The 24,592-nt window shown below is 39.5% G+C and overlaps 5 protein-coding genes across 20 annotated transcripts; 3 read left to right on the top strand and 2 right to left on the bottom strand.

The window, feature by feature from the left end:
* Positions 1-944: 944 nt before the first annotated feature.
* Positions 945-7,292, bottom strand: LOC129602731 (synaptic vesicle membrane protein VAT-1 homolog-like). 11 transcript variants are annotated; one of them, XM_055501857.1, is made up of 10 exons: positions 7,179-7,259; positions 5,985-6,079; positions 4,774-5,581; positions 4,439-4,580; positions 3,402-3,614; positions 2,913-3,055; positions 2,677-2,836; positions 2,338-2,522; positions 2,007-2,106; positions 945-1,594 (listed from the first exon to the last, which is right to left on the bottom strand). In XM_055501857.1, exons 3-10 carry the CDS (start codon positions 4,962-4,964, stop codon positions 1,493-1,495), a joined length of 1,236 nt encoding a protein of 411 aa, XP_055357832.1. In that variant the 5' UTR covers positions 4,965-5,581; positions 5,985-6,079; positions 7,179-7,259; the 3' UTR covers positions 945-1,492. The 11 variants fall into 11 exon arrangements, with proteins under 11 accessions (XP_055357832.1, XP_055357829.1, XP_055357833.1 ...); XM_055501854.1 differs by lacking the exon at positions 7,179-7,259 and adding an exon at positions 6,724-7,043 and having other exon boundaries at positions 5,985-6,441; XM_055501858.1 differs by lacking the exon at positions 7,179-7,259 and adding an exon at positions 6,724-7,043.
* A 250-nt stretch (positions 7,293-7,542) lies between these two features.
* On the top strand, positions 7,543-8,987 carry LOC129602872 (uncharacterized). 2 transcript variants are annotated; one of them, XM_055502045.1, is made up of 3 exons: positions 7,543-7,628; positions 7,774-7,965; positions 8,029-8,987. In XM_055502045.1, exon 3 carries the CDS (start codon positions 8,154-8,156, stop codon positions 8,913-8,915), a length of 762 nt encoding a protein of 253 aa, XP_055358020.1. In that variant the 5' UTR covers positions 7,543-7,628; positions 7,774-7,965; positions 8,029-8,153; the 3' UTR covers positions 8,916-8,987. The 2 variants fall into 2 exon arrangements, with proteins under 2 accessions (XP_055358020.1, XP_055358021.1); XM_055502046.1 differs by lacking the exon at positions 7,543-7,628 and having other exon boundaries at positions 7,676-7,965; positions 8,029-8,610; positions 8,677-8,987.
* Positions 8,988-12,040: 3,053 nt separating this feature from the next.
* LOC129580647 (uncharacterized) lies at positions 12,041-13,367 on the top strand. Its single transcript, XM_055471262.1, has 2 exons — positions 12,041-12,270; positions 12,719-13,367. The coding sequence occupies exons 1-2, from the start codon at positions 12,101-12,103 to the stop codon at positions 13,266-13,268; spliced, it is 720 nt and encodes a 239-aa protein (XP_055327237.1). The 5' UTR covers positions 12,041-12,100; the 3' UTR covers positions 13,269-13,367.
* Positions 13,368-14,840: 1,473 nt separating this feature from the next.
* Positions 14,841-18,635, top strand: LOC129602772 (low-density lipoprotein receptor-related protein 6-like). Of its 5 annotated transcripts, none has more exons than XM_055501921.1 (9): positions 14,841-15,046; positions 15,147-15,218; positions 15,291-15,384; positions 16,264-16,363; positions 16,432-16,558; positions 16,637-16,799; positions 17,116-17,160; positions 17,391-17,816; positions 18,079-18,635. In XM_055501921.1, exons 3-9 carry the CDS (start codon positions 15,336-15,338, stop codon positions 18,264-18,266), a joined length of 1,098 nt encoding a protein of 365 aa, XP_055357896.1. In that variant the 5' UTR covers positions 14,841-15,046; positions 15,147-15,218; positions 15,291-15,335; the 3' UTR covers positions 18,267-18,635. The 5 variants fall into 5 exon arrangements, with proteins under 5 accessions (XP_055357896.1, XP_055357895.1, XP_055357893.1 ...); XM_055501920.1 differs by having other exon boundaries at positions 15,128-15,218; XM_055501918.1 differs by having other exon boundaries at positions 15,147-15,384; positions 18,079-18,634.
* On the bottom strand, positions 16,747-24,424 carry LOC129602771 (neprilysin-11-like). Its single transcript, XM_055501915.1, has 15 exons — positions 24,234-24,424; positions 23,726-23,942; positions 22,796-23,191; positions 22,635-22,680; positions 22,226-22,395; positions 21,748-21,828; positions 21,168-21,568; positions 20,616-21,101; positions 20,217-20,396; positions 19,974-20,142; positions 19,554-19,673; positions 19,260-19,450; positions 19,082-19,183; positions 17,005-18,834; positions 16,747-16,796 (listed from the first exon to the last, which is right to left on the bottom strand). Exons 3-14 carry the CDS (start codon positions 22,878-22,880, stop codon positions 18,658-18,660), a joined length of 2,208 nt encoding a protein of 735 aa, XP_055357890.1. The 5' UTR covers positions 22,881-23,191; positions 23,726-23,942; positions 24,234-24,424; the 3' UTR covers positions 16,747-16,796; positions 17,005-18,657.
* Positions 24,425-24,592: the final 168 nt, after the last annotated feature.

The raw sequence follows: 24,592 nt of genomic DNA, 5'->3' as shown, positions 1-24,592 counted from the left end.
ACCGTTTCTTGTGCTAGCACACATTTGAAAACAAGCGGCGATGTTACAGATTGATGGTTCGGAATATGTAAGGAGGTAATCCCACATAATCAGACACTCAAGAATTATGAATCAGATTAATGTGAATTCTCCAAACAACAATGTCCTTGTCCCTTAGAATTTGCTGGGATACTGTTTCGCCATAGTAAAAAAATATTGTCGTCAATGAAGTAGAAAGGTTCAACCCGAAGCATAATATTCAACATTAAAACAAAAAAGGGCAGTTTTATAAAATTATATGGGCATTGTAGCATTCTTCTTATTTCTTTATTGAAAAATGAAAACAGAAATCATCCAGCCGAACATTAACCTTGATCAATAAAAAATCCGGAAAAGGATTGCAGAATACTAAAGATGCAGTTTGTGAGGAGCGGTCGAAATCAACGTGTATGGAAAAACTCCGGTTTGCGCAGTATAAGGCTTACTTTTGCTGCATTTACGTCAAACTTCCTGAAGCTGTATACAAAAGGATGCGTTAAGTGCTCGAAATCATTGTGTTTGGAATTTCCAGTGTGTGGAAGTTGATATCAATAAACAACAGGATTTTACATGTATTCTAAACAATAGGTAGAATACGCTTAAACATCAGTGCAGAAATTCATGCACGGTAGAGGAATGCAGCACAAAAATTTTTACAAACTGTATTATTAGCCAGTATAACCACGAGCAGTTTGTGTGTCCAATTAACGTCATAAATTAAGTAAATTCAAAGGTCGATCGAACACTTTATATACGTATGATATTTATTATTGTTAACCATGTTCTGTTGCCACTTTATCAGTAATCTAAAAATCTGATCCTGTGCGATATAAAAAAAATTCACCCACGGGATTAATAATATAAAGCTGCGTAAATTAGATTTTATTGTTTTCACAACGAAACTGATGATATCATGATAGTGCATTAAAAGCATCTTTTTCCGGTCATGCCCATAACAGAGTTCCATATTTTTTATACAACAAACAGCAGAATAGCCAGATCAGTCGTTAAACAGCGCAAACAAACATAAAACACATTGTTTTTGCAAATTGGTTTATCGAGATCGACAAGAAGTAAACTACAAAACTATACAGAACACGATTGGTGCGGACAATGAAATTTTCGTTGTAAACAATAAATTACACTATGTCCGAATCCATATGGTAACATACAGTCAGAAAGTATTTTTCTATCAACAAAAAGCAGTTCGTGCATAATACATTACATAAACACCAACAAACCATCTACATAAATAATTTTGCTTATGCGCAAAGTGTTTAAAATGCATTGGTTCTTGCATAGTTTCCAATACTAGTAAAATAAAGTCACAAGTAGACCAATAGACTCCATGCCCGGTGTAAATTATGTGCTGCACTACAGTTCAATAAGGATTAAAAATCAAACAAGAATGAGAATCCGAAATAGCGCCAGCTGGAACAAATCTTGCAGGGATGTAGCAGCTATACGCCAAGAATTAAGCCTTTTCCTTTTCTTTTTCTTGAGATCCGGATGCAGCGCTGCTTTCTTTTGTATTAAATGGCGGGCTTGTCGGCGCCGAACTTGTTCCCGAGGTTTCCTGTTATCAAATTAACTTTACTACAATTACACAATTTGGTGCATCTTGTCGGTAACAAAAAACAATAAACTACTAATATGTAATAAAATGTGGCATGGAATAACGTCGTGTAAATTTGTGTTGGTGAAAATGCCATGCTACTGGAACTGATACAAAACATTCTATGGGCTTTTTTAAGAGAATAATTACAAGCTTCGAATGCCAATGGGTTAGTAAGTTTGCTCTGTTACTATTGAAAAAAAGAATAATTTACAATTTGATACTATGCGCTATCAGCGTTCAAATTAAGCAGCTATAGAACAGACAGTTTTATTAGAAGGTGCAAAGTCAAAAGAACTGTATGCACCATTTGGGGGCAGATACTGTATCACTGTACTACTGGATATTGCCTCTACATTTGGAAGCAGTTTACCTTGATTCTCGGAACTTGCGATGGACACAACAGCAACTTCCCAATATTTTTTCTTTCATGCATTTTCTTAATTGCATCCCCAACATCTTCCATGGCAAATCTAAGTGAGAAAAAAATACTAGCCTTATGGACTGATAAAATTACTGTGCTCTAAATGACCATCTACTTATATAGAGTAAAAAGAACTAGTACTAAACCGGCATACATATTTGGCAGATGTAGGAGGATAAACATGTTTTGCATCTTGATGTACGTACATCGTATACGTCAAAGTTCTACGTAGGTTCACATTTTACATAGAATGATCATTGAGCATAAGCACGTGACTTACGTTGAATCGATAACCGGCTTGATCTTCTTCTCGCCATACAATTTAAAGAGCTGATCCATAACGTCGCGCACTTCCTTAGCGCCGTTTTGCCGGAACATAAATTGTCGCAGATTAAGTCCACCAATTAACTTGTTTTCATCACAAAGTTTGACTGGACTGATTTTGTCCAGCTGCCACCACTGCAACTAAAATTTTGTAAATTTGCTGCGGCCGTTTGAAGTATTTTTTCATTACGCAGACCAGCCTGCAAAATAATTTGTCTAACTTTTATGACCCTTGTTTAATTTACAAAATCCGGACATTATTCGAGTGTGTTAGATAAGTAGCACTCTAACCAACCGATTTTGCTATGCTGAAGAAGCTTCGGTTCTCTCCGGCCACAATGTTGGACGACCCATAAAGAATATACTTTCCCAAAGGTCGCAGTAACGCGACTCCTCGATTGGTTTCGTCACCAGCCAAACAATCCAACACCAAGTGAATGCCTTCTGGGTAAGATCTAGAGGACGCAATAAATATTCGGCATGGATCATCACTGCGCAATATATCAAAAATATTAATTATGCAACACTTGCTTTTTAATTTCTTGCACATAATCTTCTGTGTGGTCGAACAAATGGTCAAATCCGTGTTTGATATGCTCGTGCTTGTGCTGAGATGCGGTCCCAAACAATTTTATATCTTTGACAGTCTTCGCTAATTGACTGATCGCCAAACCCTAAAAGTAGTAATGTCGACAACCTTGCCATGTCAAGGAATGCAAAAATTGTACATACGCTTCCCACTATACTGTACGCTACACATTTATTTCACTTTGTAGATATTTTTATAATCATGGGCCCATGGCCAATAATAATCATGCCATAACTCATATTAAATTTAAATTTGGGTGTCTGTTATGATAAACACGAGTTCACCTCAATTAACCATGATTAAATACATTTATTCATACATTTTCATTTACTTATTGTGCAATTGCTTTTATTCTTTTTGGGAGTTTTTACTGCCATAAAATATGCTGATCGTTAAAGGTGAATTGTATTTGAATTTAAATTTGAGCTTACCACTGAGCCGCCAGCAGAGTGTACTAAAGCCGCTTGTCCAGGACGTATTCCACCCAAGGAAAACAGCAGCATATAGGCCGTCACGTAGGACAGCATGGAAGCGCCTTCCTCATAACTCATTACCTTCGGCATTTTGTAGATATAATCTGTCGATACACATACCACTTCCGCCCAGGCATTATAATCCGTAAAAGCAATTACGCGATCCCCTGGCTAGAAATTGGATAACACATCATCGAAACATTGCTTTGACTGACAGGAAATACAGTATTTATATAAATGTTTCACTAGTTATTCACTCGAGAAAGCGATAGGAACAAAAAAAGCACGCGAGGGATAAAAGAAAGTAGCCGGCAACTAGCTGTTGAACAACTGCAAAAGTAATGTATCCAGATCACTTCTGTTTTAAAAAAGATATCATCGGTTAGAATCAGTAGAGCAGCCTTTGAAGAAGAAAATCAGAAAAGCTCTAAGTAGAAATTGTATGTAAGCTATGCAGTTGTCTTATTGTGCTTTCTACTCAAGAAACATACCACAACTGTAACACTTAAGGTTTTAGACACCTACTGCACGCGCATATTATTATTGCTATTTCACAAATAAACACAGTACCTCAGTTTAGCAGCGGGTATGTTACTAGTAATTATCTATATAACATTTCTCGTTTATTGTTGTAGTCGTAGCTTAATTATGCGTCACTAAATTCGAATGCACTAAAGCTGCATTTGCTTTCGTTTTAAATGGGTACGACTTTGCGGAGATGTTTCTTTTGGAAACCCTTGTGGCCTGTTGCTTTTCCTAACAATATTTTGTATCAAATTCTTTCGGCCTTTGCAAAAGTAAACAAATGCTGAACGCCATCCTACGTCATCAATCAATGCAAAATCACCATATGGGTTCCCAATCTCTCGATTCAAAACTAAGCCCGTATTAACCTCGAGGATCAGGACACCCCAGCAATAAATTATTGCGATTTCGTGAAATGCTCGTAGATTATTCCAGTAGTGCATGCTAACATAACTGTAAATATCAATCACCTTAAAATCAGCGGCACTGCCCGCACCGGTAGTCACAAACGCTTCGACATCGCCAGCCAGCTCGAAACCCATTACAGCTGGTAATCGCGGTGCATTGTCCAGAAGGCCTTGCCGTGCCATTAAATCCAAAAAATTTATGCCTCTACAACAGACACACAGATTCGCCTTTCACACCATTCTATTGATGCCGGATATAAACGATTTTGGGACATTCGGACGCCACCATATGGATGGATAAGCCAAAAACCGTACCCATTGATTCCCAGTTGCATTCAGCTCAAAAACGCAGTGTCTTCATGGGTGACTGCATAGTAAACGCTTTGAGCATTACTTACGTGGCCTTCACTCGTATCAGCACATGACCTTTCTCCAAACTGGGTTCCGCTTTGTTTTCCACTTTAACCGAACGCAGTCCACCGAAGGAATTCAGAATTACCGCTTTGATTTCCTGCTTGATGGATAGTTTATCGGCGCTGTCCACGGACGGTCCGTTTTCCATGCTCTTCTTCGCATCGGTAGCGGCCATTATGCAGTATATGGAGAAGAAATAAAAAATCGCCCTAATAAGGTGAAAGCTACACCCGAACCGCTGCAGATAATTGAATGCTGAGCAGTGCGCACTTTCTCGGCCAACTGCCTGGTAGCACGAAAGCGGTTTTAATTTCTTTTCATTCCACTGCCATGTATTCAACAGTATGTTTATGATCTCTTTTAGCAAGTTGGCGATCGATAAATCAACGAAATGTCTATCATGGACCACATCGGGGAACGGGAAAGCACTTTACTGCACAGATGCAGACGCGGATGGAAAGGATCAACAGGACTTCCTCTCGCGGCATATAAGACCACCCCTTCGTATCAGGCCGCTTACATAAGTGGTCTTAGCGCAGTCCCAACGTCGGCTTCTGGAGGAAACGGCGGATGCAGCACAGAAGCGTGCCGTAACTGTAAAAAGTGGCTAGTGTTACGGCCGATATCCTCAGTTCAAATTTCACATTGGCTGACTTCGTGCCACGAAAAATAGAATGCATCATTGTGCTACGGGATCCTTTAGCCAGACAAATTAAGGGAAAAATTTCTTTGCCAGATTAAGTCGATCCACCGAGCCAGTGACACTAACCATAGCCAGTGTTCGTGCTCCACCTACACAACATTAGCAGAAGGATTTCAACGTCTTGTGTTTGCTTTTGGGCTACCATTGGGAATAATCATGACTGTTGATTACATGTCCTTTTTTCGGTGCTTTTACCTAATCTTCTTGCTAAAATACCATAGTCTATTGATTATTGTACATCTGTTTGCTTACTTATTCGTATGCCACCGCAAAAGTGCAGCGTTATTAATACGAGTACCAAAATACCATGAATCTCCGCATCAGCAAAATGAAAACCATCAAAACGAAATAGTAATAAATGTTACAGTTAAACTGATCTATCTTGGAAAAATTGGTAGGAATTTTTAAAATTTCGTAATATGTGCAGTAATTTTTGTGGCTTCCGACATGCCAGATTACGGGGCTGTTGCACCAGCTGTGGCTGCTGGATACCTTGTGCATGGCTATATATGCCGGTTTCTGTCCATGGTTGGTGCGGTTATGCATTAACCAGCGCAAGCACTTTGCAGTTGTTAGCTCCAGTCCGCCTGAATACATTCACAAATTTAAGATGGGATCAGATGCACACACCTGTTACTGGAAAGTGGGAACAGCACAAAGCTCAACTGAATTTTCTTATATTATGTTTAGGCTATAACTCTTTCTACGTCACTGGGAAGGCTTTTAAAAGAATCAATTAAAGAAAGTCCGGTGTCATAACTCATTGCTGAGCTGAGGAAGAAATAGTAATACCTAAGAAAATAAAAGAACGTGGCTCCAAATATTGTACCACTACAGTCTACCTAATTGTTGTACTGTATTTTCACAAGTTTAAGGAACACGAAAATGCCCTAGGTCTGCTCGCAGCCACCCGGGGCCTGCAGCTACGTTCAATGCTGCTCACTGAGCTCTGAAATAAAAAATTGCAATTTTACTTAATCATTTTTGAATTTACTGTTGCTCACTACGGGGCCCCATTTTCTTGTTTCATTTTTGGATATCCAGTCAATAACACTATAACAGGACAAAAAACTGATTGCAAACTGATTCCTGGAGAACCGGAGTAATCCATTGGCACGGCCTCTGTTCAACCGCTTGGACGTGAAGTGACGGCCTAGCTTCAGTTAGAATGGCTGTACAAGTGCGGAATTTTGCTCTTCTCATTGCCACGTACATAATCAGACAGTCTTACCTCGTCAAAATTACGAATCCGGGCAAGGAAAAGAACTAAACTAAATGACACAACCACAACCTAACCGCGTCTGCAGAAATGCAGAGAAACGAAGTTGCCCCCCAGGGGCACCCCCGTGCCAGGGGCATGCTCTGGCACACATGCCACTGAATCCAGACTCACATTTCTGGGCCAATAAATAAAGCGGTTTTGCACCAAAACAAAATAATCAATAGATATTTAGAAAAAAGTAGTAAGTAATGTGATTCTGTGAGTTGTAAAATGGGGTCCCCGGTCCCGTAATGAGCAGCAGTAAATTCAAAAATGATTTAAATTGCAAATTTTTAATTTCAGACCGCAGTGAGCAGCATTGAACGTAGCTGCAGGCCCCGGGTGGCTGCGAGCAGACCTAGGGCATTTTCGTGTTCCTTAAACTTGTGAAAATACAGTATAGATAGCCCGAAAGTTTGACCCACCTCCGCTGCGCCAACTGGGAGCATGCAAGCCATATGTTGGGAGTTGGGAGCATGAATGCAAGCAGTTCAAACAGTAGGCTCGTGCCCTTAAGGTCATGTTTTAGGTACATATGGCCGGATGCGTACGAAGCACTCCGAACTGACAAAGCGCACTCGTATTTTGACAATGCTGAAACTATCATCACCACAAAATTTACCACGTATACAAGATTAGCTTATCGGGTCATACGGAAAGCCCGTTGATAATGATCTTAGACTTAGTATATCTACATTGTTGACCTGTGACCTTTAGCGTCATACAGGGATTGGCAAGCTGCAATAGCTTAACTGATAGACTGTTTATAGATATAACTAAACTATTGCACTGATTCAATGTGTTATTTACGAGCGAGATTTCGAAGAGTTTGAAATTATTAGTCTGCCTCATTGATATGTGCCGATAAAGTACAGGTAAGCCAGAAACCGGCGCTAGTAGAGCTCTGAGCCGTAATCTGAAACTTTAAACAGGGTTGTAAAGAGAACTGTGCAAACACCGGTGCATGGAGGTTCCTCCTGCCTCCTTCAGTGGTCTTACTATCTAATCTGTTCTTGACAGATTCTGCATTTGTTTTATGCTGCCAAAATAACCGCTGTCTGGCTTCGACCCTCGCCCGCTGCGATCTGCAGTGCTACGGAAATTCGTACCGTTAAACGACGAAAACTGGAAAACCGATATTTCGTGAATATTAAATGTGAAAATGTGATGCAGCCGGTTAAAACAATTAATGACGCTTCTGCAGTCACTGCTGTAAGTTCACGAATCGCTGCAATTTTAAATCCATAGATGTTTCTTGAATTTTTCGTTTGTCAGATTCTCGTGCACTCCGGCCGATGTAAATATCTACCTGATGTCATAATCAATCTACGGTGATTGATTTCCCGCAAATTATTGACATGGACCACAATGAATATTCCAGTCGGCATTGAGCTTCCAGAATGGGAAGGAAAAAGAGTTCTTGTGCGCAGCATTTTAACTTGAGCCGGGAACTTTCGTCCAAGTGTGAGAAAGCCACTTGCAAATTTTGCGGATGGTCTAGTGCCAAGAATACTGTGCGAATGAAGGCCCATTTAGCAAAAGGATGCCGAGACTGTCCCGAAGACGTGCGCACTGCTTTTCTGGAAGAGCTCGAGGAAACCGAGGAGAGTGAGACGGATTCCCGAGTGGACTACTCGGAAGTGGACCCTAATGAGACCTTCGAGACGTCGCGTACGTCCGATCGTCCTCGTCGCGTTGCCGGAAGCAAATCGCCAAAGAGAAAGAAAAAACGTACGATATCCTCTCGCACCGCTCTGGCAGATGAACACCGTGAAATTGACCAAGCCTTGGCTGATTATCTGTTTTCCACAAATCTCCCCCTTTCCACCATAGAAAACCCATTCTTTATAGCGTTTTGTAAGAAGATGCGACCGTCGTATTCTCTGCCGAATCGTTCTCGTGTTGTTAGCCAGTCGTTTGTAGGTGGCGCCACCTCTGCCCACTCACAGCACGTGATGACTGCGGCTTCTACGACCGCCAGTGTACCGCTGCAATTGGCCACTTTTCATCCCGGAAACGAAGGAATGTCGTTTCTGTCTGCGCCGACCGTTCAAGCGGTTCCTCAGCCAAGTTCCGTGCTTGATCAGTCGCAACAGATTCCGGGCGGTGTTCAAGTGTTCCGGATAATCCCGACAAGCAGTACCAGTTTGCTGTCTCTTTAGCCGAATTACTCTGTTGTTCATAAATATTTTTGTTGTTGATGTGGACTTCTGATAAACTTGTTGCAGCTCCTGGGTGTCGCATTGTGGTCGGTGCCATATGATAAACAAACGTGAACGGATGTTAAGTGCCGTGGGAACGTAGCGGGCTAGTGCAGCGGACTTTGAAAGCTCATTTGTGATCGTAATCGAAAACGTTGGCAAATTCTACTAGCTAGATCTGATAGAAAATCATTCATAAAATTTAGCTCACGCAAGGTCAAGATGGGCGTCGCGGTACATTTATGTAAACACCAAACAAAGCGAATTTCATGCATAACTCACCATAGTCTACATTGCAGTTAATTACGTTTTTAGTTTAATAGCTAGAAGGAAATTGGCTGTTTATAATTAATACATAGTCGTATTATGTGGGCGGCGTCTTTAATCATAACTGTACTGACAGTAGTTGAGCTGATTGTGAAATATTTGCTGCTTTAATATTCATTTTCATTCTGCAAGAAATGAACAATACGTATACTGAATTCTAACGCTTAGGTACCTCTGTGCCATTTTGTTTCCAACTGTGTATCTTTGGCGGACACAGCATGGCATTGACGACCTTTACAGTTTGCATAACATCTGACCCGGTGTGGCCTCGGAAAGGAAAAAGAAATATTCTGGGTTAATTATTGCAGATGTAGGTCCTAATTTAGTTTACGCAGACCCTACGTATACCGCGCCCGTCAAAGTTTTTCATTACTTAACAAAATGATGTGTAAGAGACTCGATCTATTCGCACTTTAACAAGCAAAAATATTTTTAGTTTGCAAACTTAGTTGGCAAACTGGCAAATCCTAACTCATCACATACATCACTGCAAGGCATACTGTTTACGGCTGCGTAATCGGCATGCCTTCTCAAATTGCAGCGAGCAAATGTACTGGTGAAAATAATATGCAAAATCTATTTATGACTAATATTTGTATCGGCGCGCAAGATGCGCAACGCCAAATAATTGTGAATTGCCGGATCCTCCTCAATTCGTTTGCTGTGTGGCGTCTACGATTTGTGAACACAGCTCTAAGTTTAGCACAGTCAAGGCTCATAGTCACAGACTCACAGCTGTATATACAAATTGCGTGGCGGGATTTCCGCACCAGTCACCAAATGTTTTTTTCCGCTATAAACATCAATTAGAGAGTCAGTTGGATACAGCTGTTGGTTTGTTACTTATATCGTGCATGAACGGTGGATACATGGAAATACTTGCAAAGATTCATGGACATTTTTCTCACTGGAACGATCACTGTAATACACTAAGCGCCTTTGCAGTTATTATGACCTGCATGCAATCCTGACCTCTCATAGAACAGGAGGAATACAATTAAGTGCATCTTAATTATTTGGCTGTTATACTTAATTTGCAGACCTCGTTTTGTAAAGTTTACAGTTTGCTGACTGCACACCATGGCAAAACCATCAAAACCGTAAGTTGCGTAATGTTAAATATTAAAATATAGTTTTATCGGCTACCCGAATTCTGTTAATTTAATTTGTGGATGCATGCTTCGCTCCAGAATTGCTCCATTAACTGCAACTGAGCATTTTGCAAAGTTCTATTATAATAATTTTTCGTTTATATCTTTTTATGCCTTTAATACAGCTTTTTCGATTTTTATATTTGGGATACATACTGACACCTACAAGTTTTGTCTATAACTAGCGAACCGTTTTAATTTAGCGGCCCAACTATTACCGAAAAGCCAATTATCCGACAAGACCAAGAATGCACTGTCTTGCGCTTCGAATGCCGAATGGTATCTGATAATGGTGTCCCTGAGATTACCTGGTTCCAAAACGATTCCCGTGTAAAGCCTGGCGGACGATTTATAATAGCACAAAAAGATGAAGGAAACAACACCTACTTTTGCACATTGGATGTCAAAGATCCCGGTAGAAATGATGCGGGAAAGTACCAAATTCGGGCTCGAAATAGTGACGGAGAAAGCACGGCCACGGTCTTTTCATATTTCGGATAGCTATCACATGCGCGATTATCGCAAGCTGAATACTCTGCTACGTTACGACATATTAATTAGATTATGACAGGTTAATGTCATAAATTCCAGATTTCTTGCATTGTTATAGATACAAGTAGAGTAGAACAGTGTTCAGACTGACCATGTTAACTTCAAAATTAATATCACATGTTTTGGAACTACTGTCAAATATTCGTATAAATGTGTTATTGATAAACTGATGCATACTTTTAGAACAATAATCACCGTTCATGGTTTCAAAATAAAACCACTCACAATTATGCTGGTGGATTCGGCCCCCCTATTGTTGGTATAACGCTTTTTGTATGCAGGAAGCGGTGTCTAAAACTGCAGCACTCGTAATGTGGTTCCGACACGTACGAGTACATTAAATTAATTTCGAAATAAAATGAATAACAGAAAACTATAAATGCTTATGGACAGTTACAGTCACGAAATTACCACTTCTGCCGCCAACATCATGTGCTGTAGGATTCACTGTAAATAATTTTTACACGTACCTATTACTAATTTTACACGTACCTAGATTACAATATGCATTCACTGCATTGTACATACATAGTAGCCCCTCCAAAATATTGTTATATAGCATAGCCTACGTATGATATTTACTTAAATCTTTACTGCTGTTTCGTAAATTCGCTAATTTCTGATGGTTATAATCTTGAAACAAGGACTTCAGAAATCCGAATTGTGAGGAAAATATGTTACAGATGTGAATTTTAAAAAAAAAATTGTTCAGCGCATATCTTTTTCGTCCTCGTTTTCGCTTGTAAACAACGCAAACCTCAATAATTGTGGTCGTGGATCTAAACAAATTTATAAAAATCAAGCAACAAATATGCAAGAATGCATTTATTCTTTGAATGCTTCAATAATACTGTAAGCTACATCGAACTAAAGCTATCAAACGCACAAAAATATCTCCGCACATATAATACATAGCTGAGATTTTTGTTCTGAACGGTCTTTTGCGAACTAATGGGCTCGCGATATCGCGCATTTTGTGCACTAGGATTCGGCATTTTATATATAGATATATTGTGAACCCGTACCTGTATTCAAAATACAGCATAACGTCGACGATAATTTTTAAGCATTTTGTGCTGCCAATTTTAATCTCGGTACAAATATTGTAGTGCGCTCATGCAAACTCGTACCTTTGTTACTCAACTACAAAGTAAAAGGATGGGCGCATCAGAACACTTTTTGGGATTTTTGTTGTTTTATGCTGCAAGTTTGTCAAGAGCAAAGGCTTTATTTCAGCAGCAAACAGTGCCTGACTTCGCTCCAGGGACACCAGCTGCTGACGTGAGGTGTGTACAGAGTATACTGTAGTTCTATTTAGTCAACGTATCCTGTTAGCCTACGAAGTTAAACACAATGTAGACATGCTATTTCCTTTTAAATATCAAATTTAACTGCTGCCGATATAATTTCAATTTTTTATTACACAAAAGTACTAAAACCGCTTCGTGTGCAATACATTGTATAGTATGCATGCACTACTGAACACATTTTTAGAAAACCTTAAGTTTTCTTTCCGCTGTGGCGTGTGTAGAGTACATAAGAAGTGCGGAATACAAAAATTATCTGTGCCTCTTTCCGCTCAGAATTTTTCAGGTATTTAATTTGGTAAAGGAAATTATACATGAAACTCATTTACTATACTTATACCGTAATTACAAATTAAAGTTTTGCATTACGAGTACTTATATAATTATGTTGCGTATTTGTAACTGCAGTATATCGTCCACTTTACAGTTTACAGTGGATCCCCCAGACAAGCAATGATGTGCAAAACGCGTTACTGGAGCGGGCAATTTTTCCCGCTCCTGCTCGATTGGTTACTTTATCAGGCTGGAATATTCATGGAGCAGATGCTTCGTGTGAGAAATATGCAATGCTTAATGAAACACAATGTTGGCAGAAGTGTGAACAGAGCGCAAAATGCGAACTGGTTACCTTCGGTGTTGCCAAAAAGACGGGATTTTGTTGTCTGCATCAACTCACAGAACGCACTACAGCTCTTCGACCACAACAGGCCCGCCACTGGAAGTTAATTTACGAAGAACAACCAGTGCTCCATCGAGTGGAAGGACAGGTTTTCTGGGGCGAAAAGATTCGTCGGTTTGATGTGGACCAGGAAGAAGTCTGCAGTCTGGCCTGCACGTATCATCCCGAGTGTAACGTGGCGGCATACAAGAAAACGCGGGGCGTCTGCTTTCTCATGCACAACATGGATGTGCCGCGCAATGTGTTCGACCCGGAATTTGTTACGTTTTTCACCGAACTGCAACTGAAACTGTCTTAGTTCTTTCGCTTCAATATCAATATTTGGCCGTAATGGAATACGGCACACCCACGTGATACGATTATTATTTATCATAATTTACATAATTATATCAGTCGCATTTGGTTACATAACCACGTATATCTTAGGCTGTACAAACCTTTTACCAGATCTGAAACTCCGAAATTTATTCAAGCACCTCGATCTTGCCGGTTTCAACGACACTTTTAACGAAAACCTTTAATTTAATATTAAATTAATATAATTCCATTTTAATGTCGAATAAGTTTAGATTTATTTTTCCGCCTTCGGTCGGACATGCAGTGTCTTGAAATAAATAGTCTACAAAGCGCAGCATTTAGGCTGCAGTAAATACTTGTGCATGAAAAGCGCAAATTAAAATCGATATCAATCACAATTCGCGCACTGTAACGATATTCCTGATGGCAAAATGAGACAGCAGCGTTGTCAGTCAGTAGCTGGCTATATGGTCATCAAGGAGCTGACCTCCGATCACATCCCGAAACGGCGAGTCCAGTTTGGCACATTTGGATGCCAGCGTGACTAATTCATTCACTCCATCAATTCTACTTATGAAGCACGACGGAAAGCTGCTTGTTGTGCGCGCACTGAAATCCCTGGAGCAAAGCCATTCTCAGCAACTTAACTTCCGTTGATGACAGAATTTTGCCATAAAAACACTCGAGCAAGTGAATTTACAAAAGGTTGAGAACCAAGTTTATGTTCCGTGATCAATTAAATGAAAGAAAAGCTGCATATTTTTGATTAAGAAGAAAACCAAAATAAGCAGAGAAAGAAACTGAAAATGTATATAAAAGGCTATTGCTTACATACAGTATTACAATCGTAGTAGTACAATCTGGAATACATATGCATATTATTGTGCATAGTATGCGCAGAGTGTCTTTAGGTGCGCATTTCGATAATTAAGTAACAAAATTACCCACAGGCAATGACCAACTGACCAGTGGGTATTTGTTTTCACGCTGTTACAGATTAAGGTATTTAGGAATGCTCTTTTCATGCGCAAATTAAGGTGATTTGGCTTGTAAATTAGAAAATATCAGCGTTTTAACGCTTTCACGCGGATGGTGCTACCGGCTTTGTGTTATTGGTTTTTTTGATCGGATAGCAGTGTATCGCTATAAAATTTAATGGTACTTGTAGACCAAACATGTGTCAATTGCCCCAGTAAGTTTTTCCCATTGATTTCACTATATACGGGCTATAATTGGAAATAAACACTTAGGTACGCAACAACTGGATCAATGTAGATCAAATGCCAACACGCGGCAGGATGGCTACTTTTAATAGCTTATTGGAACGGGCACATTAGTTAACTTCCTGGTGTTCCCGTGCACTGTAATAATTCTCTTTGCCACTCTGATCACGCCTTCCAAGCACGAGCGGAACCATTCCGTCATTGATGACCAGAATCCTTACGAATAATGAGAATAATACCGCCCTGTTCGGGCGCTTAGTACGGATATGCGTATACAAATTCACATACATACAAATGCGTTGGAAGATACAGGCACAAGTGTGTCAGGAAGTACAACCGTACGAGTGCTTACGGTTAGTTTCGTTCAGAATATACGTACACGCTTGAAGAAGGAGACAAACGCTTCCCCGCAGACTTCCTGTGGCACTGAATTTAAGGGCTAATGTTGCCGTATTTCGCACACAAAACAGCCCGCGGATGTAAGGAATTTTATATGTATTTGCTGTAACGATTAATATTTAGGATGGAATCTGCAGTGTTTCGGACGCATTGGCCAGTAAGTACAGATACAACTGATGTGATTTCGATAACTTCGTCACTACAGAAGCCGGCTTAATTGATCGTCTTTTATTCGAAGGCCTGATTTATTATTCCAGTCCAGCGACAACATGTCCGGTATTAGGCTTAAATCAAACAGGCTATAGGAATCCAATCTAGGACAAACCGCAGTTCGTGACCATATTATTGATGTCGCCAGTGATATCATGGATCTGTTTTCCAATACTTATCGTTTACTGCAGCTGATTGTAATCTCGGCATCCCGACATTTACCTGCGTCGACCCTCATGATTTTGATCCTTCTGCGAAGTACTACCAGCGAAATCGCTAGATCTTGTAAGTGCACCGTTTACACAAATACCGTATCAATACGAATTCCCCGACCGAGCGGCGCTAAAATGTTCGCTCTGTTTAGATTTCTTATACTGTTCGTAGTAACTCTTGCAGATTAACCCACAGACTTAGTCTGCGTTCTGCTTATGGTTAAGACTACTCTAGATAAATGAATGAATGAATTTGAATTAAATAAGTTGTTGATATCAATTACACATTGCTAGAAAAGCAGTAACCCTAAATACTTCCGGTACATAAACATTCTTACACTTTTATCCAGTCACTTGCGGGATTGTCATATCTCGGGACATATTCTTAATTTAAATAAATTTTGTTTTCACATGCAGCGCCATGTATTTTAAATACGTTTTAAACAATCAAAGCGAACTTGTATACAGTATAACCGATTACATATAACAAAGGCGTGATATGAAGAAATTTACCACTTTTGTCAAGCAATCGATGCCGACAGTACATTAAGCAGTGCAGCCTACGCCATCAGCTTGTTTTGTGGAGATTGTTCCCGCTGCATGATGCTTCATTGCTTCGTGATATCAACAAGAAGTAGCTGCAAACAAACGCTAAAACATTTTTATACAACACCTTTTTGTTATTTATTTGATAAAACGCTTTTGTTCTGTTTGATATGTATGAAGGATAAAAGCAATATCAAAGTAATATGTAAAAATAGTATCTATAAGCTGGAAATAAAAAATATACAAGCTCATCAGAATATAATGCAAATTATGCAATGATATGAACGGAAACGTAATCTAAGCCATTTTAGCATAAAAGCACTGTAACTGTATTCATGAAGTAGGAGTAGGGAAGGAAAAGCCGTTGAAACGGTCTGGTTATTTATCTGATCTGGCTTATTAACAGATTCAACATCCCCTTGTCCCAATTACGCACTCTGGAAGAAGGCAATTCAAATTGATGGTGCTATACTGAAAAGCAGTGGCGAATTTCATGGAGATTGTCGGTACGGTCTCACTTTAATTCTTCAGGAAGCATGTGCAGTAGAGATGTTTTCATTATCGAATGAAACAGGATCACATTTCAAGTTCCTTATCCCGAACATCAGAGATTTCTCCTGAGATTCGAATCACTTAACATCCGTGAGTGCCATGATCGGTTGGTTATTTATGATGCCGACGATCTTGTGGATGCCGCCCGCGTTAGTGTTGAATGCCAATTCAAAAGTTTTCCTATTAATTTGCTTAATGATCTGCATTTATGACGCCTTCCTTTCCAGCTGGATGAACTGTCTTGTCGGAGCCAAGTGGATGGTAACCGGTATTTGTATACAACGAATTCGGGAGGATTCGTAACGATCCGGTACTATACTTACAACAAGGGAACAGCGGCCAGCAATTTCCAGCTGATTTTGACAGCAGTTGGAAAGGCAACAAAACCTGGTACGGGTAAAGACAAAACACATAACAACAGTACAAATGCGCAAAAATAAAACAAATTTGCGGTGTATGGTATACGCATGTAGATATAGAAATAGTCCACTTAAGTATACATACGAATATACACAATGTTATCGAGTTAAATGCGAAATAACTACGTAGATGCGCAAGTCGGCATCAGCTAATCGTAAAAATAGGTATTACGTACCGTACTGTCTTGTAGTTTTCAGTCACGAACGTCACATGGGCAATATGTGTATTCAGTTTTAATTTTACACAGTTACGTACCAATCATTTTAATGAATCTGGTTATTTACAGCCGTTTGCAGTTTCCGCTGCGCAAACAATCACTGCATTTCAGCTGGTAAGTTTTTAGCTGTACAAATTACGTTTCGGTATAATGTAATGCATTAACTACCGAGCCGCTCCCTCGGTCGCATGTCAACATATTTGTGGAACTTTGACCAAATCCACAAGACATTTGTTCGCATTGATGTAATAAATCAATAGGGAAAACAGGAAAAAAGCTTTCTGTATTCCATAGGTATTGTTCCATTGCGTGTCGGCAATGTTTACCTTTACTTGTCTAACTAGATCTGCGCTGTGACTCCTTCGATCATTGTGGAGACAATTCCGACGAGCTTAACTGCCGCAATAACCATCCGGGCGATGCCGCATACAGCCATGAAACGCGGGAGGGACTCGGGTTGAGCATTACCGTAACGATCATCATATCCCTAAGTGTCCTTTTTGTTTGTGGAGTTTGCGTGTGCTCCGTCCTATTATTTTTCTGCAAACGCAACTATCAGGTACCACAAGTGGCTGATGCTCCATCACGGAGTGCAGCTGTTGGGAATGCCAGCGCCACAGAGGCATTAAGTTCCAGTGATGGGGCTAGCACGAGTTCCGCTTCTCGAACCAACCACACAACGGCTTATGCGCCCATCCTGACGGATCAGATAACAATGGAGAATCAGCATAATCATCATCAGGAATATCGAATTTTCCACGGGAAAAGCAGTACGTTTGTACAAACCAGCTGTGGCTGTGGCTGTGTCAGACATGACCTTTCTAGATCAAAGGATTTCGGAAGAACTCTTTCAACTTTTATGCAAGCTCTAACACATATTGCTTCTACAGTGCCGTTATAAATGCAATTTTCCATTCTTATTTTCGTATTATCAACTCGATAATACGAAATGTTAGGCAATTAAGCAAGGGTGTGTAAAATTTGTTAAAGACATAAAATAGTTTAAATGAATCTATATAGCCTTCTATCTAGGGCCTTCTCCATTGGGACCTTTTGGACCTAAGCACAATGTGCAGTTTCCTCCGGCTTATACCTATTCGCCTGGCACACCGCGGATCACTGTCTCTCATCCCAGTCCGGGTTCTAGAAGTTCCAGGATCCAGTATGCGCCTTCGCAAAGCGGAGAGACTGACCCCACAAAAAGACTGTTCGTTTTCTAAACATTACACGCACTGACAGTTGTACGCATCCCCGTTTTTTTAAACTAATACAGTAATGACCAAGCTGTAGTAGACTGTACAGTTTCGCGATGAATAGCGTTGTCAGCATTCATAACAGCTGACGGTGAACACTGACGGTGAACATGTTCAAGTTGTTGTCTACAACATTTTCACGTCGTTGAATACGCGCATAATTAGCATAATTACTGTGGCCCAAGAGTTTGAAATTTCTGTCATACCTTTGATTTATTAAGCCGCGCCAGTGTCGAACGGCAAAATGTTTTCCGCAAAAATAACTATTACCGAAAAATAAGAGCAAACACGAAGCTAAGAAGAAAAAAACTGGCAATAATGTTAATCACAGATTAAATGTTTCCAATCGGCAAAAAAATTACCAAACGACGTTCTTCTGAACAGGATTCATCTTTGACCCAAGCCGGCATTTAAAAGCTTTGGCAAACTCCGGCATGTTAGACATAGGACCATTTATTCGAAATTTAAAAGGACTATGAGGATCTGTTAACAAGTGCAGGTGTTCCGATTCCGGTCTTTTATTTGAGCACCATACCTTTAAATTAAAATTACGAACCATGAATACGATTTAGCAATCGTACCTATCGTTAACGTTTTCCACACAGTTAAATAAATAAATGGATAAAAGTGCGGCTATCAAAAAAGTTTATTATTCATGAATTGTGAACATCGCGATCTGGCTCGGACTTGTGCACAATGCTTTTGGCGAATGTTTTCTACTACTTTTTTGTACTATACCATGCTTTTGTTTTACTTACTAGCTAATTAAATTTTTAATTTACCTGAGCAGCGGATAAGAAAAATAATTGATCTATAGGCATATGCTCCAGTCCAGGTAAAGATGGTTCGGGGACGGGTGACCTTTGTCGATATCGTTTGTATCCCTTTTCAAAAAGCAGTAAATAGCGTTGGTTCAGAAAAAAGGTTGTTGTCCTTTTACGGTGGGAATTTCAATCGTACTCGAAAAGCGGCTTTCAGTCCACCATTATCGGCAATATTTTCTCCCAAAGTCAGTTCGCCGTTTATTTTTCCACCCGGCAAAGAGTAGCTGTTATACTGATCGACAATGCTTTGCTTCCGTTTATTGTACGTTTCCATAGTCTGCCCAGACCACCAAGGACGCATCATTCCTTGGTCGTCAAAAGAAGATCCTGATTTAATTAAAGAAACCATTACAGCTACGTTCAATAATTAATATGAGGACCGGTATAAGCATGTTATGATTTCGAATTATAAATAGAACGAGCAACATACCTTGATCATCGAACCCATGTGTAATTTCGTGGCCAACAAAGAATCCCGCAGCTCCATAGTTTAGATATTGCGGACTTTCCGCATCAAAGATTGGAGCCTGGAGCGTAGCAGCCAAAACAACTACAGACACAAAGAAATTTGAAATATACTTCTTACCGTTATTATACTGTCCCGATGCGTATGACCACCGTCACTATGACGTATTGTACATACGCCTTCGTACTAGAATACGGTGAGACACAGGGGAAAGGGGAAATTTTCGAAAATTTTTTATTAGTCAAAATTTTAGTTGCGCACAAAATACTAAATTAGTATAATTGTCATTGATTGACTATGAGTACACTCTGTTCAATTTCTTATACTCGTATCGAAGCTTCTGTTTGGCATGGTGGTTATACTTTGCAAATATCCCATTATCACCTATGGAATTCTTTCCCAGGGCATTATAAGCATTGATGTTGGTAATGTCATAAGCGTCGGCCAGTGGATCGAATCTCACATTCCGTTTGAAGAGTTTCTTCAAATGTTTATAGGCTTCGCTTTTACTGATCATCAGCACCGTATCGAAATACGTATGACCAATTCGGACCTGCATTAACAAAAGCACACATCTTTCATAACTTAAAGTTACAACAATTCCAGTTTCGGTTATATTGCGATTACCATTTCATAATCCTCGTCCACAGCAGATATGTTATTTTTGAATTCGTCAGGGAAACCGGCCAATTCCTGCATAGCTGTTAGCTTGGAAATACCTAAAGCATACGTATCAATGTCCATCCAGGTTGCAGCCACCAGTAGTTCACGAAAGCCTTCCTTCAAGTCGGCCATCAAAGTCGAAGCCTAAATATGTACACACAATAAAATATACTTGCAGTGACGTATATTTTACACTTGTAAATTTATTTACCGCATTAAGACGTGATGGAATTGGAAACTAACAATGTAAAACTATCAAGGAATTAGGTAAGCTGCATATAACTTTCTAGAGCTTCATATAAAAACGAAATATTCCGTTCATAATATTTTTCACTTCATTTAATTAGCGTAGGTCTTTACTACCTTTTGTTTAAGCAACGGCTGTACCATATCCCGCACATAAAGTGCACCTAAAACATTGGGCATAACGTTTGAGATCTCATTGGCGCATCGCTCAGAAGAAGGCTTATCCCGGGGCTGTTTGGTTCCCTTGATCCTGGAGTTGTGTTGGGAAAGGGCATCACGGAGATCCTTATTCAGGTAATCAATGGATTCTGTTATTATTCGCCAACCAATGTAATTAGCAAGATACCGTTTTCCTGCAATCCCATTCTCTAGCTCCATAAGTTTTTCGTCCAGTTTATCGTACCAACCGGGACTGCGTAAAACAATATCCATAGTGGGTGTAATTCGATCTCCCAGTTGGAGAACGTCATAGAGATCTTGCACATAATCAAACAATTGTTGTGCAAAACGGGATCGATAAAAAACGTCTCTTTGCACAGTAGTGAAACTTGTTTTAATTTTCAGTATTGTCAGATTCCGTTTCTCAACCGCGGTTAAACCTGACTAAAAACAATTGCATATCTGAAAGTATAGTAGATTAAAAGCTGTATCGTGCAAAAGTATAATTACCATTGACAGATATTTGCTAAACTCCATAATGTCATCGATATCCTTTTCGACGTCGTCGACCAGTCGAGTATCACCGGTATCGTTCATTAACGATGATACTACTGCCCGGATATACGTTTTGTAGCTTTCGCTATAGGAATCGCCGGTTTCGCTGACCAATATATCTCTAGACGCATGTGTGTTGGCTTCACCAAGGAATAAAACGTTTTCTTCAGGATGTTCTAGGTCCGCAGCAACATATACAGAAAACAACGGTTCATTCCCGTGTGCCCGAATAGCCTTTAGCACATGGAAGAGGTCGAAACCCGCGGGATCCCAGGCAGGGTCCAGTATTGGCCAACCATCCATGGTTGACTTTAGATAATCGAGAATTGGTTTGGACCGTATGGCTTCGATATTTTCTGTAAAAGCACATCGTGCAACAATCAACTCCCTGTACACTGAAACAATACAGTATGCAGCTGTACTTAGTATTTGTACCATGCCAGCAAAATATCCATATGACATTGTTTTGGGGCTGAAGCAACTAAGAATATCTGCTCCTTTTCGTTAAATAAGGAAAGAATTTACTTGTGCTTACTTTTGTCTTTGCACTGCTTGTAAAACTGTTTAGCTTTGATTTCCGAAGCGAATGGATCAGTTGAATTTAATTCCAGAAGTTCTGAAAGCAGTATAAAATTAATAGGTGTTGTAATTACTCATTTATACAGAGTTACAATTAACATAAGACCGTAAAACAAGCGTGAGATGGGGATATATTCAAATGAGATCCCCGCGCGAATGCTAAATTATTTGCTTAGCAAAATCTTATGTTAGAAAGGTCAGTAAACTCAAGTTTCATTCTAATTATAATTTCATTTCATTCTAATTTCATTTTCTAAATTTCATTAGCAGCACTTTATACATTTAAGAATGCATCCATTATGCTTATTGTGCATTTGCTATCTATAAAAATTTATAACTGTACATAATATAATTTTGTCCTAAAAATGACATTTCGACCAAAATTAAATGTAATACATATACTGCATGTCCAATAAACATAGAATTATACCCACCTTTCCGTTTAAGAACCATTTGTTCCCCTAAATCTTCGAATATACTGTTTTCTGTTCGATTATCCGACAGTGGATGGGATTTGATCCAGTTGTTACATGCGTAGTCATAAAAGTCGTCGCAAGGATCCAGGTTTGTATCCATAGATGTAAGGATATTTGTAGCAGCCTTTACATCCAGCAAAAATACATTCTTGTAGTTAGAGTCAGTTAATATAAGAGCGACATTAAAATTTTTATAAAATTGGCAAAGCCTATATATTTTCCTATCGATTATACGCGCTGATATCAACTAGTGGTGTAAGTGACAACGACGTCAAAAATATACAATCATCCAAGGTCATACCGCTGCGTGCTATCGGTTATTACGCATTACTTTTTCCCGTTATTTTCATGGTGGATTACCTGCCTTTTGCAAGATTCACTCTCGCATATAGCTTGCTTCACTGTTGGACAACCTGGAATTTGACGTTAATTAGAAGAAAGTTGTAGCGATGAACATGGCTTATCTATGTATCAATTTTATCGCCAATTTTTTACATCTGCACTTGCAGTAAAAACTGAAATGATTACCTAGGATTCCGGTTATGAGAGCGAGCAAATATATTGAAATCCATGTCCGCCTGGCACGACCTTTGTTAGCGCTGAAGTAAAACATTTTGAATACTTTTGTGCAAAATATGTTTATATATAAATTGTTTAAGCTGTTGTCGGCCAATTTTTCTATATGCCAAAAAAGGTCGTTCACCAACAAACAGAAATACAAATCTAAGCTTTCAACTTTCAGTAGAATTTTTATCTTTTTGGCACGAATTTTATCAAGTGCGCCAGCTGCAAGTGAGTTGTGAGCGACAATTTCTTCCAAATTAAAAAATCAGCATTATGGATTTCTTTGACTGCAAAGTAAGCACTTCATCAGCAAACATGCACGAAGAAATCCACTGCAGCGATCCCGAGCCAAACCTGTAACTGCATAGCCCAAGCTGGAAAAGTGTAGGTATTCCTAGCTATAGTGCTACCGTATTACTTACACAGTTACACTCGTACATTTCTACAATATGTTGAATTTGCTAAACTGTTTTCCAATGATTTTTCAATCTGATATTATTAAATATTAAAATCTATGGAGAAAAAATTTCTAATATGTATACAAAGTTAAATAGACGTTGTGCCGGAGCGTTATAACTGCGATGCTCATGCTCTTAAGAAAATGTTATCCTTTGTTGCAGTTTGTGCAAACAAGGGATGTTCTTAACATTTAAAAGCAGCTAACTTATAGTGAGCACATTAAAGCCGTAGTAGGAGACTAGGATTAATTAATATCAAAGTAGATACAAGATACGTACGAGTAAAACGTAAATAGGTTAATCATATCCGGACCCCGTCGTAATTCGACGCATGTAATTACGTGACCATGCACAGCACCTAGAGTACCATGCCAGACTACCACTATATGGAGTTGGAGGTAACTTATGGTTACATAAAATCCAGATAATGACATACCTATATACAATGCTCGGTTTCCGGAATTTCAGAACGCTTAGAATTTTGTTGTGCGTCCGGGATCCCACCGACGTTCTGGCGGCTGCTTGGCATCAATCCACAGTTTTAGAGGGCATGGAAACTCGATGCCGGCACATGGTGGAAATTGCAGGTCACATTTTTTTCGATACGGTGGGTAAGATCGGTGCCAAGGTCCTGATTGACCGCCAGACAAATTCTACAGAGCACGGACGTAGTCCGTCATAAATTCCTCACAAAATTGGTAGTATGCGCATCGCGACGGCTAAATAATATTCATTAATGTTCAAAAAGATTGTCGAATCATTACCTGTACATTCAATACCAGTACTATAACATAAAGTATTGTTTTATTTGTTACCACAAATCAATCTGCCCTCATCTGGTATACTTACAATTCCACGTATTTTGCAGTCACACGTTTGATTATCACTTGGCCGAAAGATATTAAATTTAATTAATTCCACACAAAGTATAACGTGCTACTTACATTTAGAACTACGTACTCGTACGGCAGTATAAGGACATGCGACGGAAACTAATCCAGATCTAGACATGTCTTCACACCACACGAAACAATCCCTTTCGGGTTTCAATAAGATGCCCAAATAAAGTGTATTTGATGCTTGAAAGAGAATACAAAATGGTCTACCCTTTTTGTAAAAATTTCTTGCTTTGAACTTCCAGTCCCTGCGATAATAAAACTTTATAATAATACAGTACTCGTTTTTCGTAGGTCCGGAGAAAATCAATGCATGACTGACGAAAACTGCGCACATTTACACCAACCTTCTGATGTCAACTATCAAGTCAGATTTTTTGCACCAAGTCACCAAGATATAAGTAGAT

This window comes from Paramacrobiotus metropolitanus, unplaced genomic scaffold (genome assembly GCF_019649055.1).
Source record: "Paramacrobiotus metropolitanus isolate TYO unplaced genomic scaffold, Prichtersi_v1.0 Parri_scaffold0000004, whole genome shotgun sequence".
Taxonomy (NCBI): Eukaryota; Metazoa; Tardigrada; class Eutardigrada; order Parachela; family Macrobiotidae; genus Paramacrobiotus; species Paramacrobiotus metropolitanus.
This window is presented reverse-complemented; position numbering and strand designations above follow the sequence as displayed.

What these genes read in the sequence shown, in the direction of transcription:
- LOC129602731 (XM_055501860.1), bottom strand. Translation starts at nt 4,964, where the DNA reads ATGGCCGCTACCGATGCGAAGAAGAGCATGGAAAACGGACCGTCCGTG. An exon ending in ACTCTGCTGGCGGCTCAGTG is followed by an intron (nt 3,056 to 3,401) that starts GTAAGCTCAAAT and finishes TACTACTTTTAG; the next exon opens with GGTTTGGCGATCAGTCAATT. An exon ending in CGCAAGTTCCGAGAATCAAG is followed by an intron (nt 1,595 to 2,006) that starts GTAAACTGCTTC and finishes ATTTGATAACAG; the next exon opens with GAAACCTCGGGAACAAGTTC.
- LOC129602872 (XM_055502045.1), top strand. Translation starts at nt 8,154, where the DNA reads ATGGGAAGGAAAAAGAGTTCTTGTGCGCAGCATTTTAACTTGAGCCGG.
- LOC129580647 (XM_055471262.1), top strand. Translation starts at nt 12,101, where the DNA reads ATGCAAACTCGTACCTTTGTTACTCAACTACAAAGTAAAAGGATGGGC. An exon ending in ACACCAGCTGCTGACGTGAG is followed by an intron (nt 12,271 to 12,718) that starts GTGTGTACAGAG and finishes TCCACTTTACAG; the next exon opens with TTTACAGTGGATCCCCCAGA.
- LOC129602772 (XM_055501918.1), top strand. Translation starts at nt 15,255, where the DNA reads ATGGATCTGTTTTCCAATACTTATCGTTTACTGCAGCTGATTGTAATC. An exon ending in TGGAAAGGCAACAAAACCTG is followed by an intron (nt 16,800 to 17,115) that starts GTACGGGTAAAG and finishes GGTTATTTACAG; the next exon opens with CCGTTTGCAGTTTCCGCTGC. An exon ending in AATTTTCCACGGGAAAAGCA is followed by an intron (nt 17,817 to 18,078) that starts GTACGTTTGTAC and finishes CCTTCTATCTAG; the next exon opens with GGCCTTCTCCATTGGGACCT.
- LOC129602771 (XM_055501915.1), bottom strand. Translation starts at nt 22,880, where the DNA reads ATGTTTTACTTCAGCGCTAACAAAGGTCGTGCCAGGCGGACATGGATT. An exon ending in TCTCATAACCGGAATCCTAG is followed by an intron (nt 22,681 to 22,795) that starts GTAATCATTTCA and finishes GTCAAATTCCAG; the next exon opens with GTTGTCCAACAGTGAAGCAA. An exon ending in ACATGGGTTCGATGATCAAG is followed by an intron (nt 19,451 to 19,553) that starts GTATGTTGCTCG and finishes TAATTAAATCAG; the next exon opens with GATCTTCTTTTGACGACCAA.